This window comes from Macaca thibetana, chromosome 7 (genome assembly GCF_024542745.1).
Source record: "Macaca thibetana thibetana isolate TM-01 chromosome 7, ASM2454274v1, whole genome shotgun sequence".
Classification (NCBI taxonomy): Eukaryota; Metazoa; Chordata; class Mammalia; order Primates; family Cercopithecidae; genus Macaca; species Macaca thibetana.
The window spans coordinates 115,884,190-115,904,077 of record NC_065584.1 but is presented as its reverse complement, the minus strand read 5'-3'; the positions used below and the strand labels follow the sequence as shown (position 1 = coordinate 115,904,077).

General features: G+C 38.7%; 1 protein-coding gene across 9 annotated transcripts in view; it reads right to left on the bottom strand.

The window, feature by feature from the left end:
- Positions 1-19,888, bottom strand: part of TJP1 (tight junction protein 1) — a 274,243-nt gene that overhangs the window by 39,461 nt on the left and 214,894 nt on the right. For all 9 annotated transcript variants that reach the window (XM_050800090.1, XM_050800092.1, XM_050800093.1 and 6 more), the window contains 2 exons: positions 1,818-1,957; positions 500-605 (listed from right to left, as the gene is read on the bottom strand). In XM_050800090.1, the coding sequence (XP_050656047.1) occupies positions 500-605; positions 1,818-1,957 (246 nt within the window). The remainder of the gene's footprint in view (positions 1-499; positions 606-1,817; positions 1,958-19,888) is intronic.

The window sequence follows — 19,888 nt, the reverse complement described above, 5'->3', positions numbered from 1 at the left end:
CCCCAAGGAAACATCTGGCAATGTCCAGAGAGAATTCTAATTGTCACAATTAGGGAACTGCTATTGGCATCTAGCGGCCAGGAATGTTGCTAAACATGCCACAATACACAGGACAGCCCCTCACAATAAACGCTTACCTGGCCCAAAATGCCACTAGTGCTGAGATTGAGAAACACAATTTTTTTTTTTTAATGCTCCATTGGAAAGCTGTGGAAATTCTGATGTCTGAATAGAAATATTTTTTTTCTAATTCCTAACTTAAAAACTAGGCAGGAGACAGTGGTGAGAAAGAATGCATCCAAAAATTTCCTCTGTTGTCTAATTTCTAACTGACTATCATATATAAGTAGCAGAATGTTAAATAAAAAAACTAATCATAGTATTAGGTGGTATGTACTATTTTAAAAAATATATGCAATATGGTTTACAATTAAATTCCTACTCTAAATAATGCCTAACAATGAACAAAGAAAACAATACAACTTTAAAATTGTATTACCGAAGAATCCCATCTTCATGAGTTGAATTAGGTAGGACACCATCTGATGGACTGACAGGTAAATCCACATCTGGCTGCCCAACCTGGGCATACACAGGCTTTGGTTCTAAGAAAAAAAAAATTGGGTAGGACTCACTTTAGAAAAACATGGAATAATAATGCAAGCAACCAGGCAATATATGATTCATAAGTTCAGAGAACCTGATGAGGAACATATCTACCACATGTATTAGAGTACATTTTATGGTAATAAATTCTGAAGTCTTTATAACAAGTAGGTATGTTACACAGTCACCTGTGTTTTCCATAGTTCCAGCAATCAGAATTTGAAAAATCTATTCTTTAGGAACGAATAACAAAAATAGATGAGAAGAGAGAATTCCTCCATTTCCCCGTTAAGACTACCCAAGTAGCTACCTTTCCTCATTATGCTAAAATTTGGTTTTCAATAACCATATTTCTGCCACTAAGCAAGCAGAGCAAGAAAGATGACTTAAGAGAAGGAAGTGAAAGACATCAGAAACAGAATCTCCAGGCCTCTCAGGCAGCCGATCTTAGCACCTGCTGATTGTTCTGTTCTGTCTTCACAGACAGCCTGAAAAGGATTCTTGGGTTGGACACAGCGGCTTGCGCCTGTAATCCCAACACTCTAGGAAGCCGAGGTGAGAGGACTGTTTGAGGCCAGGAGTTGGAGACCAACCTGGACAACAAAGCAAGATTCCATCTCTCCCAAAAAAACACCCCACAAAGAAACCAGAAAACCCAAAAGAGCCAGGTGTGGTGGTGCACACCTGTAGCAGGGAGGATCAGGTGGAAAGACAGCTGGAGCCCAGGAATTTTGAGGTTATAGTGAGCTAATCACACCACTGCACTCCAGCTGGGTGACAGAGTGAGATTCTGTCTCAAAAAAAAAAAAAAAAAAAAAAAAAACCAAACAAAAAACCATAAATAAATAAAGGTATAATCAATAAGATGTTTATGAAAACACTTTCAAAAAAGCAAAATAACTTTTTTTTTTAACTTTTTGAAGCCAATTTCATATTTCTCTTTAAAGAGCAGTGTTGGAAAACAACTTTCTTAATTGCAAGAAGTTGTTAACGATAAACATTTTCCATCTAGAAAGTAAAGGACAACATTCATGAAAGGCTACTGATTTGTGCCAACCTGCTACCCATAAGGAAAACGCTGGAAGTCATATGCAGACAAATTCACACATGAGAACAATAATAATTGCATCTTTAAAATCTTCTGTAAATCCTAACAATTACTTTACTCTAATGGCAAACATTTCTTGAACTTAGTGTTTTGTTATGCTCACCTGGAAGAGAAGGTGTTTGTTTCTCGTTTCTTTCAACTGTAACTTCTTCCACTGTTTTAGGTGTGTGATCATCAGCATGCTTTACAGGAGTTGAGACAGCCCCAGGCTTAGAAATTCTCTCTTCATCTCTACTCCGGAGACTATATGTCATTAAAATAAAAAATCAAGAGCATAAGAATGATTCTGGAAAGCATCTGTAAGAGAACAGTATAAGAAGAGGCAATGCAACTTCAAAAACAATGACAACCTGCTCTAACAGATACCAAAATATTACAAAAACCTAGTAATTAAAACTAGAATAGCATTACCACAGGAAAACCACATAGATTAATGTAATAAAATCAAAAATGAAGACATACATCTATAATAGCAAAATTTATTATAAAAGTAGCATTCCAAAACTGTTGGAGAAGAAACACAACATCTAATAAATGGTGTTGGGACAACTGTCCACAAATGTAGAAAAATTAAATCCCTATGACAAAAATAAACTGATTTCAGATGAAATCAAGTCCTAAAAAAAGTGTTTAAACATTCACATAATCAACAGGAGCCTTTTAAAGTAAGACTCAATGAAGCCACAGTATATTAACAAAAGTGATTACATAAAAATAAAGTACATGCAAATAATTGGGAAAAATATATAATACTGGGCTGAACTAAATGAAATGGGAATTCTTTAGTTCAAACAGCTCAATGTTAACAATTTCACACAGTTTGACCAAATGTAAATGCTGACTATGTACTGACCTAAGCAACATACATAAGAATTTGATACTTAAAAAAAGACAAGACAGGTATGATGGCTCACGTCTAATTCCAGCACTTTAGGAGGCCAAGGCAAGAGGACCGCTTGAGCCCAGAAGTTTGAGACCAGCTGGGCAACATAGCAAGCTCCATACTCTGTAAAAAAAATTTAAAACTTAGCCAGGCACTGTGGCTTGCTCCTGCAGTCCTAGCTAGTTAAGAGGCTGAGGTGGGAGAACTGCTTGAGCCAAGGAGTTGGAGGCTGAAGTGAGCTATAACAGAGCCACCACACTCCAGCCTAGGCAACAGAGCAAGACTCCGTCTCTTGGAAAAAGAAAAAGAGAACTATAAATCAATCAAGACAACTCAAGAGAGAAATGCAAAAATACAAAGAGGCTTTTCAGCAAAAAGGATGCACAAATACGTAATAAATATGCAAACACATTTAACCTCACTAGGAACTAGGGAAATACAAATTAATTAGAAACTGTATTATCGGCCAGGTGTAGTAGCTCACACCTGTATTCCCAGCACTTTGGGAGGCCGAGGCGGGCAGATCACGAGGTCAAGAGATCAAGACCATCCTGGTCAATAAGGTGAAACTCTGTCTCTACTAAAAATAGAAAAATTAGCCGGGCGTGGTGGCATGCGCCTGTAGTCCCAGATACTCGGGAGGCTGAGGCAGGATAATCTCTTGAACCCGGGAGACAGAGGTTGTAGTGAGCTGAGATCGTGCCACTGTACTCCAGCTTGGCAACAGAGCGAGACTCTGTCTCAAAAAAAAAAGAAATCATATTATCATCCATGAGAACTTTCACGTGATAACATCACTGGTAGGGAAAGATATGGGGAAACAGACATATTCACAAAATGATGGTAAAAGTTTATGACTATTTGAAGGCAAAATGGAAGTTATCAAAACAAAAAATGTAACTAGGTCACACCTTGTAATTCCACTTCTATATTTATTCTAGAGAAGTACTAACAAATGTACTCAAGAAAACATTTATAAGAACATTCATTCCAGTATCAGTTTGTGGCAAGAAACAAAATAAAACTAAATATTCATTAATAATTTCCCCAGATAAACAGAAATCATACAGTGTACCAAGACAATATATATTTTAAAAGAAGCCAATAAATGTATCTTTAATAAAAAGATAAATCAAGATCTATAATTTTACAAAGTATCACGTATATATGGTTTTCCAGCTGTAATCTCCCAACCTTGGAAAAACAAAATAATTTGTTTAATTATCCTGGACCACAGAAAAATACAAAAAGCTCTCTAATTCACTTAAAAAAAACCTTTATTTCCAAACATATACAGCAATACAGACAATAGTATCATAAAACCCCATGTACTCATCTTCAACAATTATCAATACTCTGGTCATCAGCATTCCAATCTGAGGCTACCAGAACCTTTAACATCCAAATCTTGACGACAACAGTACAAAGAGAGAAAATAATATTCTTCATTATGAATAGAGGAAAAAATTCTAAATAAATAAAATACTAGCTAGGAGAATACAGTAGTATATTAGAAGACTATCATCAGCGTTATTTCAAGGGTGCAAGATTAGTTCAACAGGAATTTGTTGACACAATTCATTACTGTGCACAAATATTTACAGAAAAAAAGTGTTAATATCAAACAGGCATAAGAAAATTTGCAGTCATTCCTAAACAAAAAATGAAATAAGCAATATAATTATGAAAGAAACTATTTTCTAAAACCAATAGCAAACACCCTATCAAACAGTGAAATGCTGAATGTATTTACACTACTTACACCAAAATCAGTGACAGGACAGTGATACCTGTGAACACTACTGTTATTCACTCTGATTTTGAAGACCCAGGTAATATAATCATGAGCTAATGGTCCCAAAATATTGGGAAAAAAAAAAAAACCAAAAACCTTAATGAATATTAAAGACTACAAAAAATTTTCTGAATTAAGGTAATTTTAATTACATTAAAAAAAAACCTTTTGTCAATATCGTCAACGATCAGATGGAAATGAAAAGGAAAAAATAACACCAGTAACAAGAGCATTAAACATTCCAAAACTTTAGACTGGGGGAAGTCTTCGCAAGTAAGATAGAAATTTGGAAGCCATAAAGGTATCTGACATAATTACAAAGTCCCAGTAATATCTGACAAGATTAAAAATTTTTACTTGCATAGTAAAAGATATTATAAAGACTTACATTTGAAACACATCTATATCAGTAATCTGGTACTATCCATTAAAATTTTTAAACGACACAAACACACTCTTTGAAGACTTTAGAAATAAAATGCACCAGCACAGTACATGAAATCAGGTACGAAGGTGCTTACTGCCATGTTTTTGCAGGCAAACACCTAGAAACAAGATATCCATAATATGGAAAGTTTTTAATCAAAAGAATAAACTGGATGTTCACCTTGTATTGTTCAACTGAAATAATTTAGCTGAGTAATAATTCAAAACCTGATCTCTTAATTTTTAAAAGAAAAACCCAAACCCTATATATGATACCAAATGTCAGTATGAGTCTGGAGAATGGCTTAATTCAAGAAGAGTGAGAATTGAGAGTGAACTGGGGGTGAAGTGGAGTTGGTGGATTTGATCTATTTCACTTGTTCTAATAAGCATACATTGTTTGTAAAAGACTATTAAAATTAGGTATAATGAAAGAGAACGATATGTACAGACATGAAAATAACTCTAAAACGGCCGGGCACGGTGGCTCACTCCTATAATCCCAGCACTTTGGGAGGCTGAGGCGGGCAAATCACAAGGTCAGGAGATCGAGACCATCCTGGCTATGGTGAAACCCCATGTCTATTAAAAATACAAAAAATTAGCTGGGTGTGGCGGCATGCACCTGTAGTCCCAGCTGCTGGGGAGGCTAAGGCAGGAGAATGGCGTGAACCCAGGAGGCAGAGCTTGCAGTGAGCCGAGATTGCACCACTGCACTCCAGCCTGGGCGACAGAGCGAGACTCTGTCTCAAAAAATAAATAAATAAATAAACAAACAAATAAAATAATTTCAAAATAAAATGCCAAGTAAGACACACAGATTACAGAATACATACAGCAGGATACCATATAGCTATTTAAAAAGTTATCTCTATAATACAAACAGACATGTTTGCACATGCCCATGTGCAGACAAGCAACAGATACCCAGCAAGCAACAGTGGTTCACCTTGGAGGGAAAAACAGCCAGAATAGTAGCCAAGAGGAATTTTAGAGTTATCTCTACTATTTCAACTTTTACAAAAATTTACTTATGTATTATTTATAAAGATTGAAAAAATATATAAAATTATTTTTAAATAAAGCCTAACTTTAAACAAAAAATTAGGTTTTATTAACGTATATTATTAGCAGTCTCTTTTCAGGAAAAGGTTTCTTTCTATGTTGTCTTCCTGAAGGAGTAAAACGTAAGTACTTTGCAGTTTCTATTTTTGTATTCATTTAACCATTCTGTGGAGGTATATTCTGCTTTTAACTTGGTACATTCTTAATGAGCTGCACTGAAGTAAAACAATCTTTTAGGGGGGAAAAAAAAAGCCAAGATATTTTCTAACTTAAATAAGGATGAGCTACTTTTAAATTGTAAAAGATTGGCCAGTTACATATGCAAATGATGTTTAACAAGAAACATCACTCCTGTAATCCCAGCACTTTGGGAGGCCAAAGTGGGTGGATCACCTGAGGTCCAGAGTTCGAGACCAGCCTAGTCAACATGGTGAAACTCCCCTCTCTACTAAAACTACAAAAATTAGTCGCGTGTGGTGGCACACACATGTAATCCCAGATACTTGGGAGGCTGAAGCACAGAAATCGCTTAAACCTGGGAGGCAGAGGTTGTAGTGAGCCGATATTGCGCCACTGCATTCCAACCTGGGCAAGACAGTGAGACTTTGCCTCAATAAATAAATGAATGAATCAATCAATCAATCAATTACAAAAGATAAAAATTTTTAGCTATTGCTTGTGTAATAAAATACCACAATTAGCTAAGTATAACAAAATTAAGCTCTATCCCCAAATTGTGCTGTGCTCCTCAGATTAAAAGGGCAGTGCAAAATAGTAAATTATCCCTGCATTCTTTGCATTAAAAAATACAAATAATATATTATAAATACAAAATTATTTTTAAAAAGAGAAAAGTGAAAAAATGAGTTAAAAATGAGTATTTTTAAGCATAATGAGTTACTCACAAAATTTTAATAGTTCTACAGATTTCTATTGCTCTGTACAAAGCAGAATTTGTTTAGAAAAGGTAACAATTCCAATTAATTTTCTTTCTTGTAACTGAGCAAAACGCCTAAAAATTAAAATGTGATTAACAGACATTACCACCTTGGTATTTTAACTTACAGTATTTTAACTCAGATGCTCTCCTCAATGATAAACAATAGGTTGTCATTGGCTATACATGCAGAGCTCTTGCTTCATATATCACACTAAACTCCTGGGCGTATTTTTATCTTTGGCGAATTTGTAAACCCCATTGCTAATTACCTTTTTGTCCTGTGATATAATCATTATAACTTTAAATGCAATTAGCCTTCGAAAACATTCCACATAAATAGGACTCACACCACTCTGTTCAAGTTTTCATACAATTAATATTTGAAATATTAGCTCTTTTTAGTGCATTTCCATTACCTACCAAAAGATGGAGGCATTATTCAATAATACATAAAGAACTAGAACAGTAGTGTTTAAGAGAATTATAAAATGAGCTGCTTATGTAATCAAAAATTTTATAGAATCCATGTTAAATAAAATATGGTGAAATCAATTTATAAATTTTATTAGCTCAATGTATCTAAAATATTTCATCATCTAAGTTATTAATGAGGTATTTTATATTTTTTGTATACTACGTTTTCCAAATCCAATGTGCATTTCACACTAACAATACATCTCGATTTGGACTGGCCACATTTCAAATGTTCAACAGCCACATGCGGCTAGTGGCTATGGTGCTGGACAACGCAGATCTAGAGTTACAGCACAAAATAAAATAATCAACTTTTCCAAACATAAAAATGTTCTATCACAAGCAAATGTGACTATGAAGTCAAGATACAATCTGAATTTACACATGAAATTAGTCAACAATCAGTGGCAATTACTCAAAGAAATTGGTGAGGTTGTGATAATGAATCATATTTTCCCCAAACCTTCCTCACATAATTTTTTTTTTTTTTTTTTTTTTGAGTCAGGTTCTCAGTGTTGCCCTGGCTGGAGTGCAGTGGTACAATCATACTTTGCTGAGGCCTCAGTCTCCCAGGCTCAAGCAGTCCTCCCACCTCAGCCTGCAAGAGCAGCTGGACCACAGGTACACGCCACCATACCCTGCTAACGTTTTCTGCTTTTCGTAGAGATGGGGTTTCGCTATGTTGCCCAGGCAAGTCTCGAACTTCTGGGTTCAAGTAATCCTCTCACTTTGGCTTCCAAAACTGCTGGGATTACAGGTGCAAGCCACCATGCCCAGCCCTTCCTCACATAATTCTATCCTAATGGCTCTCGATATTTAAGCTTAAAAAAATGTCTGTGGTTTTGTTTTGTTTGTTTTTGCTATTATGAGGAAAGCTTTCTATAAAAATAATGTGTTAGGAGTCAGACTCATGTTTATGTATTCTAGCTCCTGGTAGCCTAGAAGGAAACTTTGGGCATTTTAAGGTACCTCAAGACCCTCTTATGGGCACTTTTGCTTTTCCCCAGAAGCGTAAGATGGGTTTCTGGGTTTTTTGTGTTTTTTTTTGTATTAACTTGCACGTATTAATCTAAAGGTAATGACCTTGTTATCTAGAGGCTATGAGCTAGTTGAAAGCTCTAGACGAGACAGCTGACAGACAAAGATAGACTGGAAAGGAGTCTCTGAGAGAGATTTTATAGCTCCCATGAATGGACTCACTGTAAGCAGAGCCTTCTTTAGGTCTTACCCAATCAAATATGTGACCAGGGTAGCCGATGAATACACAATTAGATTAGCAAGAAGTAACATGATGTTTCAAGTAAAAAACTTCGGTTGTGAAATCGCAGCTGTTTGGAGCCATTTAGTATAGGCAGGGGGCAGGCAGCATGGTCAGTACAGGGTCCTGGGGAGACACTGTAGGACAGAAGGTGCACCCCCTCAGCATGCTCCTGCAGTGCCCAGCATCCTAAAGTACTCGGTGGCCAGCAGCCTGCTCCAGACTCTTTGAAACGGTTCTGTCGTGCGAAGTCTCCCATGAGATACCTCTCCAGCACATGGGAGTACAAATACCATGCAAGTTCGTCTGGTGTCATACCACAGCAAATTCTCGGCCACTCAGTGAGCCACAGTTGTTCCCTTTCCAAGAAGGACAGATCTCAGCTCTGAGGATGGGTAGGTGGGAGCCTCTTCCTTTGGCACTCTATCTCAGCACCAAGGAGAGTAGCTGCTGCTTCTATCTGTGGTTCTTTTTTGTTTTGTGTTTGAGACGGAGTCACGCTCTGTCCCCCAGGCTGGGGTGCAGTGATGCAATCTCAGCTCACTGCAACCTCTGCCTCCTGGGTTCAAGTGATTCTCCTGTCTCAGCCTCCTGAGTAGCTGGGATTACAGGTGCATGCGGCCATGCCCAGCTAATTTTTTGTATTTTAGTAGAGGCAGGGTTTCACTGTGTTGCCCAGGCTGGTCTTGAACTCCTGACTTCAGGCAATCAGCCTGACTGAGCCTCTCAAAGTGTTGGGATTACAGGTGTGAGCCACCGTGCCCAGCCCTATCTGTGGTTCTTAATCTTCAGAGCTCCCTTTAGCTCTTACCAGGCAATCCCTCATTACCCCCGTTGTGTTTAATTTCTTTACATTCAACTTTCTCTGTTCATGAACACTGTGCTTTCTGTCTCCTGATTTTAAGATATGCCTGGTCGCCATTTCATAGCGTTTTCCCTCTTCTAGCTCTCTGAACACCTTTCCAATAAACTTGATGTGCTTTATTTAAAAAATAACCTTAATACAGGAAATAAACGGAGGGCTGAACATTCACTCTAGTAGAATATCCTTTTATAAAGCCAACTCCCCATTACAAATTAAAGACTTATACTACAAAAACGGATTTATACATACTTTTTACAAGTTCAGTAATTGCCTAAGGTAGGCAAGAACACCACAGTTTAGGTGAAAACAAAAGCTAGTTACTAATCCCTTTAAAAGGTATTGGATTATCTCAGCCACAATTAACAATAAAAATATGCTAAGAATTTAAGTTAACTGTATTCCAAAGTTTTTTCCACTGACAGGAAAATTTCAGCCTGGAAGGCTCTATTGCATATAAGACAGAAAAGTGAAGGCACACTCCAGTTTCATACTTAGAATGTTGCAATCACTGCTAATCCTCTAATTTTATATGGAAACAAATACATACACATTGAAGTTCCTCCTTCACAGCAATTAAAAAATTGTCTCTCTCTGCGCTGGTACCCAAAGAATTCTGGGGATGAGAAAGCAAGAGATACAGGGCTGGTACTTGGGAACAAAAGGTAAACAAGTTGCCCAGGAAGGCTGAGAAGGCAGGAGAATAATTCCCTTAATTCCACTTTGGCATTTTGCAAGCTACTTTCTTACAATGTAAATCTGTCCTTTACATGTAATCTACTTTCTAAAACATACATGTGTTCATGAGCACACTTCTGAAAAAATCTGAGTATTTCATTGTGATACGGTTCTTAGGCAATAATTGAGATGTATGTGTTTGTGGAGCTTATTCTACTGTACAAGTGCTTCTCATCTTATATATTCATGTATTAATCTAGTCCATCCGCATTAGAAGAAAAACAGATCTGCTGTTCAAAAGTAATTTTCATGGATATGGACAACTTTATTAAGAAACAACTGAGGAAAGCCCAAGAGCACTTTTTTCTCACTTAAAGAATTGTGTTGTTACACCTTCGCTGGTGGTATAACGATTATTCTGTACTTTGACTAATACTTATGAGTAAAATAGCACTTTGTGCAGTTTATTTGGTAGATTTTATACTGGGAAACCAATGTCACAAATCTTATTAGGATTCTCTCAAATAAATAGAAAATTATCTCACATTTTAAAAATCTGCAAATAAGATTTTTTTGTACATTTACTATTTTTACACACATAGACAAGTGGAGCAGTCTGTTTTTAAATTTGCCATTTTTAGATATTGTACTTGTAGAAGAAAACAAGTCTCAGCTGATGGAGTAAATGAAATTTATACTTTTACTTTTTACTTTTATATTACTTATTTTTATTTTTGAGACAGGGCCTTGTTCCTTTGCCTGGGCTAGAGTTCAGTGGCGTGTTCATGACACATTGCAGCCTCAACTTCTTGGGCTCAAGCAGGCGATCCTCCCAGCTCAGCCTCCTGAGTACCCGGGATCACAGATGTGCACCACGATACCCGGCTAAATATACATTTTTTTTCAGATGGAGTCTCACTCTGTTGCCCAGGCTGGAGTGCAGTGGCGTGATCTCGGCTCACTGCCACCTCTGCCTCCCAGGTTCAAGTGATTCTCCTGCCTCAGCCTTCCAAGTAGCTGGGATTATAGGCACACTCCACCACGCCTAGCTAATTTTGGTATTTTTAGTAGCGACTGGGTTTCACCATGTTGGCCAGGCTGATCTTGAACTCCCGACCTCAAGTGGCCTCCCAAAGTGCTGGGATTAAGATGTGAGCCGTCGTGCCTGGCCTACTTTCACTTTTTAAACAGGGGATATATGGTAAATACTGAAGCCTGACTTTCTGCTATTTGATCCATGATCTCCTCTTAAGGGTTAAAATCTAACAGCAATCACTGAATACCCCAGGACTACACTTGGGTTTCCGTTAACTAGAGAAACTTCATCAATTAAAATCTTCCCTCTTCTGGCCCCTCACAAAAGCACACTGAAATGAAACCTCACATTGGAATTTCAATGAAGTAACCTAAAATCCCCGCAAACTGAAAATAACAGTTGGTTCACAAAAGTTCAGGATGTCACTGATATTCCACTCACTCTGACATGTTAGATAAAACATTAGCAAAAAAGCATTTAATAATATTTCAAGTAATAAACAATATTAAAAAAAATTTCCATGTTCTAACCAACAAATTTTTTAAAACAGAAAAATTTCACTTCTTGGATCTCCAAATCACCTTCTCCCTCGCTCTTACGATGTAGCCACATGGGCTATACTGCTGCCCTTCCAACAGGTCCAGTTTCCATCTCAGGAGCAGTAGTACATGCTTTGTCTTATTCCAGAACAACCTTCACCTGCCAGGGTCTTTCTTCCCCAGCTCAAAATGATGTGACCTCAGAGAAGCCTTCTTCCCCGAGCCTGTTATCTAATATTGTCCCCTCCTGCTTCACTATTACACTACCCTGATTCTCTTTATAGCATTTAACCACTAATGAAAATTTACTTTTTCATATTTTCAAATTTATGTATTTGCTTTCATCATTTGGATATAAGCTCTATATCCAAATTATGGCAGGGATCTCACCTAAGATTGCTCAGGATATGGCTGGGCGCAGTGGCTCACACCTGTAATCCCACCACTCTGGGAGGCTGAGGCAGAAGGATCACGAGGTCAGGAGATCAAGACTATCCTGGCTAACATGGTGAAACCCCGTCTCTACTAAAAAACACAAAAAATTAGCCAGGTGTGGTGGCGAGTGCCTGTAGTCCCAGCTACTCAGGAGGCTGAGGCAGGAGAATGGTGTGAACCTGGGAGGCAGAGCTTGTAGTGAGCCGAGATCTCGCCACTGCATTCCAGCCTGGGCGACAAAGCAAGACTCCGTCTCAAAAAAAAAAAAAAAAAAAAAAAAGGGTTGCTCAGGATATTTATCGCCATACACTGGTAACATAAATGTGACATCAGTAAGTATTTGAGAAAAGATGAATGAGCAGGATAACATCCACATTACTGGTAAAACCATTCAACCTTCACTACAGAAGGAACATTCACTGTGGTGCCTATTGATCACTCAGAACCAAGGGTCACGATGTAAGGGACAGGAGCCATGGGAAAGAAGTCATCGATTCGTTGATGAACCATTGAGATACTTAATGAATCGTATCTTTCTAACTGGCATCCTTTCTATCTTTCTCAGATGAAAGGGAAACAGAAATAAAAAAACAAAAACAAAGATAAAGGACCTCATGGTGTGCCTAAAAAAGAACGCGCAGTAGTACCAACACCATGTTCACTACCAACAATATATGTAATTCTTGTTTAGAATAAAGCACTTATGAAATTGGATTTATGAAATCTATTTTATTTAGACAAAATACTAACACCAATGATCAGTAAATAAAATCTGAAACTCACCAATCAGGGTATATACCCAAGGAATATAAATCATTCTATCACAAAGACATATGCACACAAATGTTCACTGCAGCACTATTCACAATAGCAAAGACATGGAATCAATGTATATGCCCACCAATGACAGAGTGGATAAAGAAAATGTGGTACATACACACCATGGAATACTATGCAGCCATAAAAAAGAACAACATCATGTCTTTTGCCAGAACGCGGGTGGTGCTGGAGGCCATTACCCTTAGCAAACTAAATGCAGGAACAGAAAACCAAACATGGCACGTTCTCACTTACAAGTGAGAGCTAAATGGTAAGAACTTATGAACACAAACAAGGAAAACAGCAGACAATGGGGTCTACTTGAGGGGGTAGGGTGGGAGGAGCGAGAACAAGAGAAAACTATAGATATTGGGTTTAGTATCTGGGTGATGAAATAGTATGCACCAAACACAATGACACATGTTTACCTATGTAACAAACCTGCATGTGTACCCCTAAACCTAAAGGTCAAAAAAATTAAAAAAAAAAAAAAAAAAATTCACTAGTCAGAAGATGGTTACCTCTCTGCATTTGAATACAAAAAAAAAAAAAAAAAAAAAAGAAATGCTCATCAATATTAGGATGTTTGAACAATAATTTTTAGCCTGTTGGCAAAGTTGCACAGGTTAAGCATCCCCTGCCTGAAATGCTTGGGACCAGAACTGTTTTGGATTTCGGATTTTGGAATATGTGCATCATACTGGTTACCCACTGAACAGCCCTAATCTGAAAATGCAAAACCTGAAATGCATTTCCCTTGAGTGTCATGTTGGCACTTAAGTTTTGCATTTTGGAGCATTTTGGATTTTGCACTTTCAGATTACCTATGCTCAACCTGTATGTAAGTTTCAGAGAAAATTAAGCAATATGTGACAGAAACTATGTACAGTAAGATGAAATAATATTTATAGTTCTCAAATGTTGAAGAAAACAATTATGGAAGGTAGAGGAAAATAAAAAACTAGATCTTTAATTTAAAAGCTAAGACCACATAAGGATATTTTAGTCAACAATGGACCCCAAAGACAATGGTGGTCCCTCAAGATTAAAATATTGTAGTTTTACTGTCCTTTTCTATATTTAAGATACACAAAAGCTAACTGCTGTTTCAACTGCCTAAAGTATTCGGTACAGTACCATGCCGTACAAGTTTGTAGCCTAGGAGCAATAGGCTATACCATATAGCCTAGGTGTGCGGCAGGCTCTACCACCTAGGTTTGTGTAAGTACACTCTATGATGTTCACACAAGGTAGCCTAGGCGTGCGGCAGGCTCCACCACCTAGGTTTGTGTAAGTACACTCTATGATGTTCACACAAGGTAGCTTCGCATTTCTCAGAAGGCATCCCCATCAAGTGACACACGACTGCACATTATATGCTCTACCTGCATGTATATTTGGACTTACTCAGCACTCTTAGAAAACTCCTAATACAGAGTGGACTGTACAGATAAGAGCTTTTGATCCCAAATATATGACCTTAACTTGGTCAAATGTGAATTTAGGCTAAAAATTTCTGATTCAAAATATTCAATTTTACTGTCATGTATTTGCTGTATTATAAGCTGTATCAATGCTGACACACCTTTTACTTTAGGATTTAGTAGAGGCATTTCTCAGGAGGAACAATGAATGAAGAGATTAAATAACTGTTACAAAGTTTTAATCTTCTGAAAATACTGCTTTTAAGCTTCTCAGAAGTAACCATTTTCATAAAATGGATTTGCTAAATATAAACTGGACTGTTTTTCTATTTGTGAAAACACATTCCCCAAACACTTTAGAACACAGTTTAGGCCTTAGATGAACTCTGCTGGTTTCAGGGAATTAGTGTAACAAAATGTCAATAGGTAGAATGCAAAATGTCAATCTTGACAATCCAAATTTCCCACATTTCAATTTTATCCTGTTAGTCTGAACTTTTACTGTAATAGAATTTTTTCAATATTGTACCTGCTTATGACTAATCGTGCTCACTTTTATAAAACTTTATAGAGTAGAACAAAAAAGGTAAACACCTGTTGTCCCACTAGAGGGAAACATAAAATGGGTCTGTTAAAATAGCTATAAATATGAGGAAGAACAAAATCTAAACAAGCAGTGGCTCAGATCATACCCTGCAAATCAAATACTCTGCAGTTATGCAGGGACTACAGGAAGATCAGTGAAATATCTTTTCAATGATACCCACTCAGTAATCAGCAAGAAGCAAAGTGTCACCATCAACTGTGAGCTCTCTCAGTATTCCCAGCTCCTATAGTGCAAGTCTTGGCCCACCCTGGGCTCTGCAACATTACTAAGTAAAATACAAAACAAAGCAAACAAGCCCAGCAACAAGCATTAAGATATAAGAAAACCACTGTAATTATTTTCCCTATGTATATATATTTTTTGAATTTAAAAACAAAACAGAACTATTTTAACATTCCAGACAAAGCATTTGGAAACTTTTTCTGTAACTGACTCCCTTGGCCACATAGTCTCTGTAACTTCTCGATTATACCACTGTGGAATGGGTTTCCAATAAAACTTTACAAAACTAGGAGGCTGGATTTAGCCCACATGGTGCAGTCTGCCAACTCCAGTTCTAGACAACAGTGATGATACTCTGTTCATCTAATTATCATGAAGAACAAGCTTGTGTGTTTTTCTCAGAATTCTCTCCATATGTTTGCTCTCTAAGAAAAGAATATCACACAGAGGAACATAAGTAGGTCATGACAACAATGGAACTCTGGTAGATTTTAGTTTCCTGAAGATTAAGTAGTAATTAAGCTACGGAATTTCTTTCTCTACACCAGGAAGGTCAAAGATTTCGGTCAAAGAGCCAACAGTTTTAATCCTGGCCCCAATCCCATGTCAACAACATAACCCTGGACTTTATCGCAACCTCTCAATTTTAGTTTGCTTAACTATAGAATGAGGAAATCTCAGAAATGGTTAAATACAAGAAGATAAGAAAGCACATTTGGAAATTCTAACTTATGATACTATTATTACTACTATGAATCATCATAATAATTACAGTAGCGACATTATGTGCCAGGTATTGTAATAACTAATTTCTCCCCATTCTGTAACGTATGACCTGCCTGCTTCACTGCATATGGGGGTGCTGAAACACAGAGGTTTCAAGGTTATGCAAGTAACCAATGGTAGGCTGGGACATGAACCCAGGAAGTCTGGCTCCAAAGCCCTAAGAAATCACTATATTCTATCGCTTCTCACAACATGAAGATGAAGAGGTTTATTATTCTCAGCAGATAATCGCACATCCTAAAAATATACAAAAGTATTCCGAAATCTAGGAAGAGAATAGGGCAGGGCTGATGTCTGCCAAAACAGACTTCCTTTTACACTCAAGTGAAACCTTTCTCACAGAGACCAAGTCATTTTTTAAATTAATTCTTTAAAGATAATTTACATACAATTTGTAAAACAAAAAGACACTTATACAGCCAAAATTAAATAACAAAAACAAAAGACTATATATGGAAGTCCCTTAGCGTTTTTTTACACTAGCATTTTACTCTTATAATGTATCTAAGTTGTTTCTCAAGATGCAGGGCATGCTCTAAATTAAAACTCCACAGTTACAGGATTTGAAAATTAAACTTTGGGGTGGAAATGAAACCTTTAAGTAACTGGTATTTATATCTTGTCTGTAGGCAGATTACTAAATTTTCAGGAATTAAATTCTTACCACAAAAAATCTGAAGAGAACCTGAAGGGTTTTTTCCTTCTGTAGTGAAGTTACCTTTTCTTTTATGTACCACACTTTCTAACCAGCAGTTCCCACAGCTAGCGTGCACAGAAAGATACTAAGGGGGGAGACCACCCCTCGTATCGTCTTATGCCCAAGAAAGAAGTAAAAACTAAAAGGCAGAAATGAAACCCACAGGCAGACAGCCCGGGGCCGCACCTTGGGCCTGGTAGTTAAAGATCGACCCCTGACCTAATCGGTTGTTGTCTATAGATTACAGACATTGTATAGAAAAGCACTGTGAACATCCCTATCCTGTTTTGTTCTGATATAATTACCCGGGCATGCAGCCCCCAGATTGAGCTGCTTGCTCAATCGATCACGACCCTCTCACATGCACCCCCTTGCGAGCCCTAAAAAGGGTCAGGAATTGCTCACTCAGGGGGCTCGGCTCTTCAGACAGGAGTCTTGCCAATGACCCCGGCCAAATAAATCCCTTCCTTATTTAACTTGCTGTCTGGGGTTTTGCAGATTATGGATTCCAAACTTTGCAGTACTAGCCAAACCTTTCCACGCGGTTACAAAGGGGGATGACCAGGAGCCTTTTGAATGGGGGCGTCTACAACAGCAAGCCTTTTGTAAGTTAAAGGAAAAACTTACGTTGGCTCCAGCCCTAGGACTACCAGATTTGACAAGGCCCTTTATACTCTATGTGTCAGAAAGAGGAAAAACGGCAGCTGGAGTTTTAACCCTGGCCAAGGCCAGTGGCCTGTCTCTCAAAACAACTAGATGGGGTTTCCAAAGGCAGGCCACCATGTCTAAGGGCCCTGGCAGCAACAGCCCTGTTAGTACAAGAAGCAGATAAACCCTTGGGCAAAATCTGAATATAAAGGGCCCCCATGCTGTGGTAACTTTGATGAATACCAAAGGACATCATTGGCTAACAAATGCTAGATTAACCAATTACTAGAGGAAGTGTGGACACCTCAGAGGGTGGCAGTCATGCAATGCAGGGGACACCAGCGAGCCTCCACCTCAGTGGCCTTAGGAAACTCTCGAGCTGATTCAGAAGCTCGAAAAGCAGGATCTACCCCTTACCCAGCACTGGTAGTAGCCCCCTCACTCCCTCAAACACCTGACCTGGTACGTACCTATCCTAAGAAAGAAAAAGACTTCTTCCATGCAGAAGCGGGGCAAGCAATAAGAGGAGGATGGATCAGACTGCTAGATGGGAGGGTAGCTGTGCCGCAGTTGCTGGGAGCCACAATCGTATTGGCGGTGCACAAAACCATTCATCTAGGTCAAAACACTCTTAGGCCAGTACTTTTACGTCTCACACTTGCCAGTTCTTGCCAAAGCAGTAGCACAACGGTGCGTTACTTGCCGACAGCACAATGCAAGGCAAGGCCCTACTGCTCCACCCAGCATACAAGCTTATGGAGCGGCTCCTTTGGAGGATCTTCAGGTGGATTTCACAGAAATGCTGAAATGTGGAGGTAACAAGTATTTGCTGGTTCTTGTGTGTACTTACTCTGGGTGGGTGGAGGCTTATCCAATACGAACTGAAAAGGCCTACGAGGTAACCTGTGTGCTTCTCTGAGATCTTATTCCTAGGTTTGGACTGCCCTTACAAATCGGCTCAGATAACGGGCCGGCGTTTATGGCTGACTTGGTACAGAAGACAGCAAAGGCATTAGGAATCACTTGGAAGCTACATGCCGCCTACCGACCTGAGAGTTCCGGAAAGGTGGAGCAAATGAATCTGACTGTCAAAAAAAGTTTAGGGAAAGTATGTCAGGAAACAGGATTAAAGTGGATACAGGCCCTTCCTATGGTATTGTTTAAAATTAGATGCACTCCTTCTAAGAAAAAAGGATACTCCCCTTATGAAATACTGTATCATAGGCCTCCTCCTATACTACAGGGGCTTCCAGGCACTCCCTGAGAGTTAGGTGAAATTGAATTACAGCGACAGCTACAGGCTTTAGGAAAAATTACACAAACAATCTCAACTTGGGTAAATGAGAGGTGTCCCATCACCTTATACTCCCCAGTTCACCCTCTCTCTCCAGGTGATCGTGTGTGGACCAAGGACTGGAACGTAGCCCCTTTGCGGCCACGGTGGAAAGGACCTCAGACTGCCATCCTGACCTCCCCCACGGCTGTAAAGGTAGAAGGAATCCCAGCCTGGATCCACCACAGCCATGTGAAACCTGCAGCCGAGGAAACCTGGGAGGCAAAAACTGAGCCCGGACAACCCCTGCAAAGTGACCTTGAGGAGGACAACGAGCCCTGCTCCAGTCACACCTGGAAGCTGACTGGTCTACACACGGCCGAAGCATGAGGAGAATCATCGTGGGACTCATTTTCCTTATAACGTGGACTTGTATAGTAAAAGCTTCCACTGATTTTCCCTGCATGGAAAACTGCTCTCAGTGTATACATCAGGTTACCGAGGTAGGGCAACAAGTTAAACAATCTTTCTGTTCTATAGTTACTATGAATGCCTAGGAACTTTAAAAGGAACATGTTTATATAATGACACTCAGGACGAGGTATGTAGCCCAGGAAACGACAGACCAGATGTGTGTTATGACCCCTCTGAGCCTCCCATGTCTACAGTTTTTGAAATAAGATTAAGGACTGAAGATTGGTGGGGACTCATAAATGATACAAGTAAAGTATTAGGCAGAATAGAAGAAAAAGGGGGGCCCAAACGCATAATCTTGAAATTTGATGCCTGTGCCATCATTAATAGCAGTAAGTTAGGAAGGGGATGTGGCTCTTTCAGTTGGGAAAAAGGCCATATGACCGAAAATAATTACATTTGTCATGAATTAGGACTGTATGGAAATGAATGTGGATACTGGTCTTATGTCATTTGGGCCACTTGGATAAAAAATGAAAAGGATCCAGTCCACCTTCAGAATGGAAAAAATGGCCCTTCCTGCACTAAGGGACAATGTAACCCCTTAGAGCTAGTAATAACCAATCCCCTTGATCCTCGCTGGAAAAAAGGGGAGCGTGTGACCTTAGGAATCGATGGGGCTGGACTGGATCCTTGAGTAAATATCTTGGTTCGAGGAGAAGTTTACAAATGCTCTCCTGGGCCAGTGTTTCAAACTTTCTATGAGGAACTAAATGTGCCAGTACCAGAAATTCCAGGAAAAACAAGAAATTTGTTTTTGAAATTTGCTGAGCATGTAGCCCAGTCTCTCAGTGTCACTTCACGTTATGTATGTGGAGGAACTGTAATGGGAG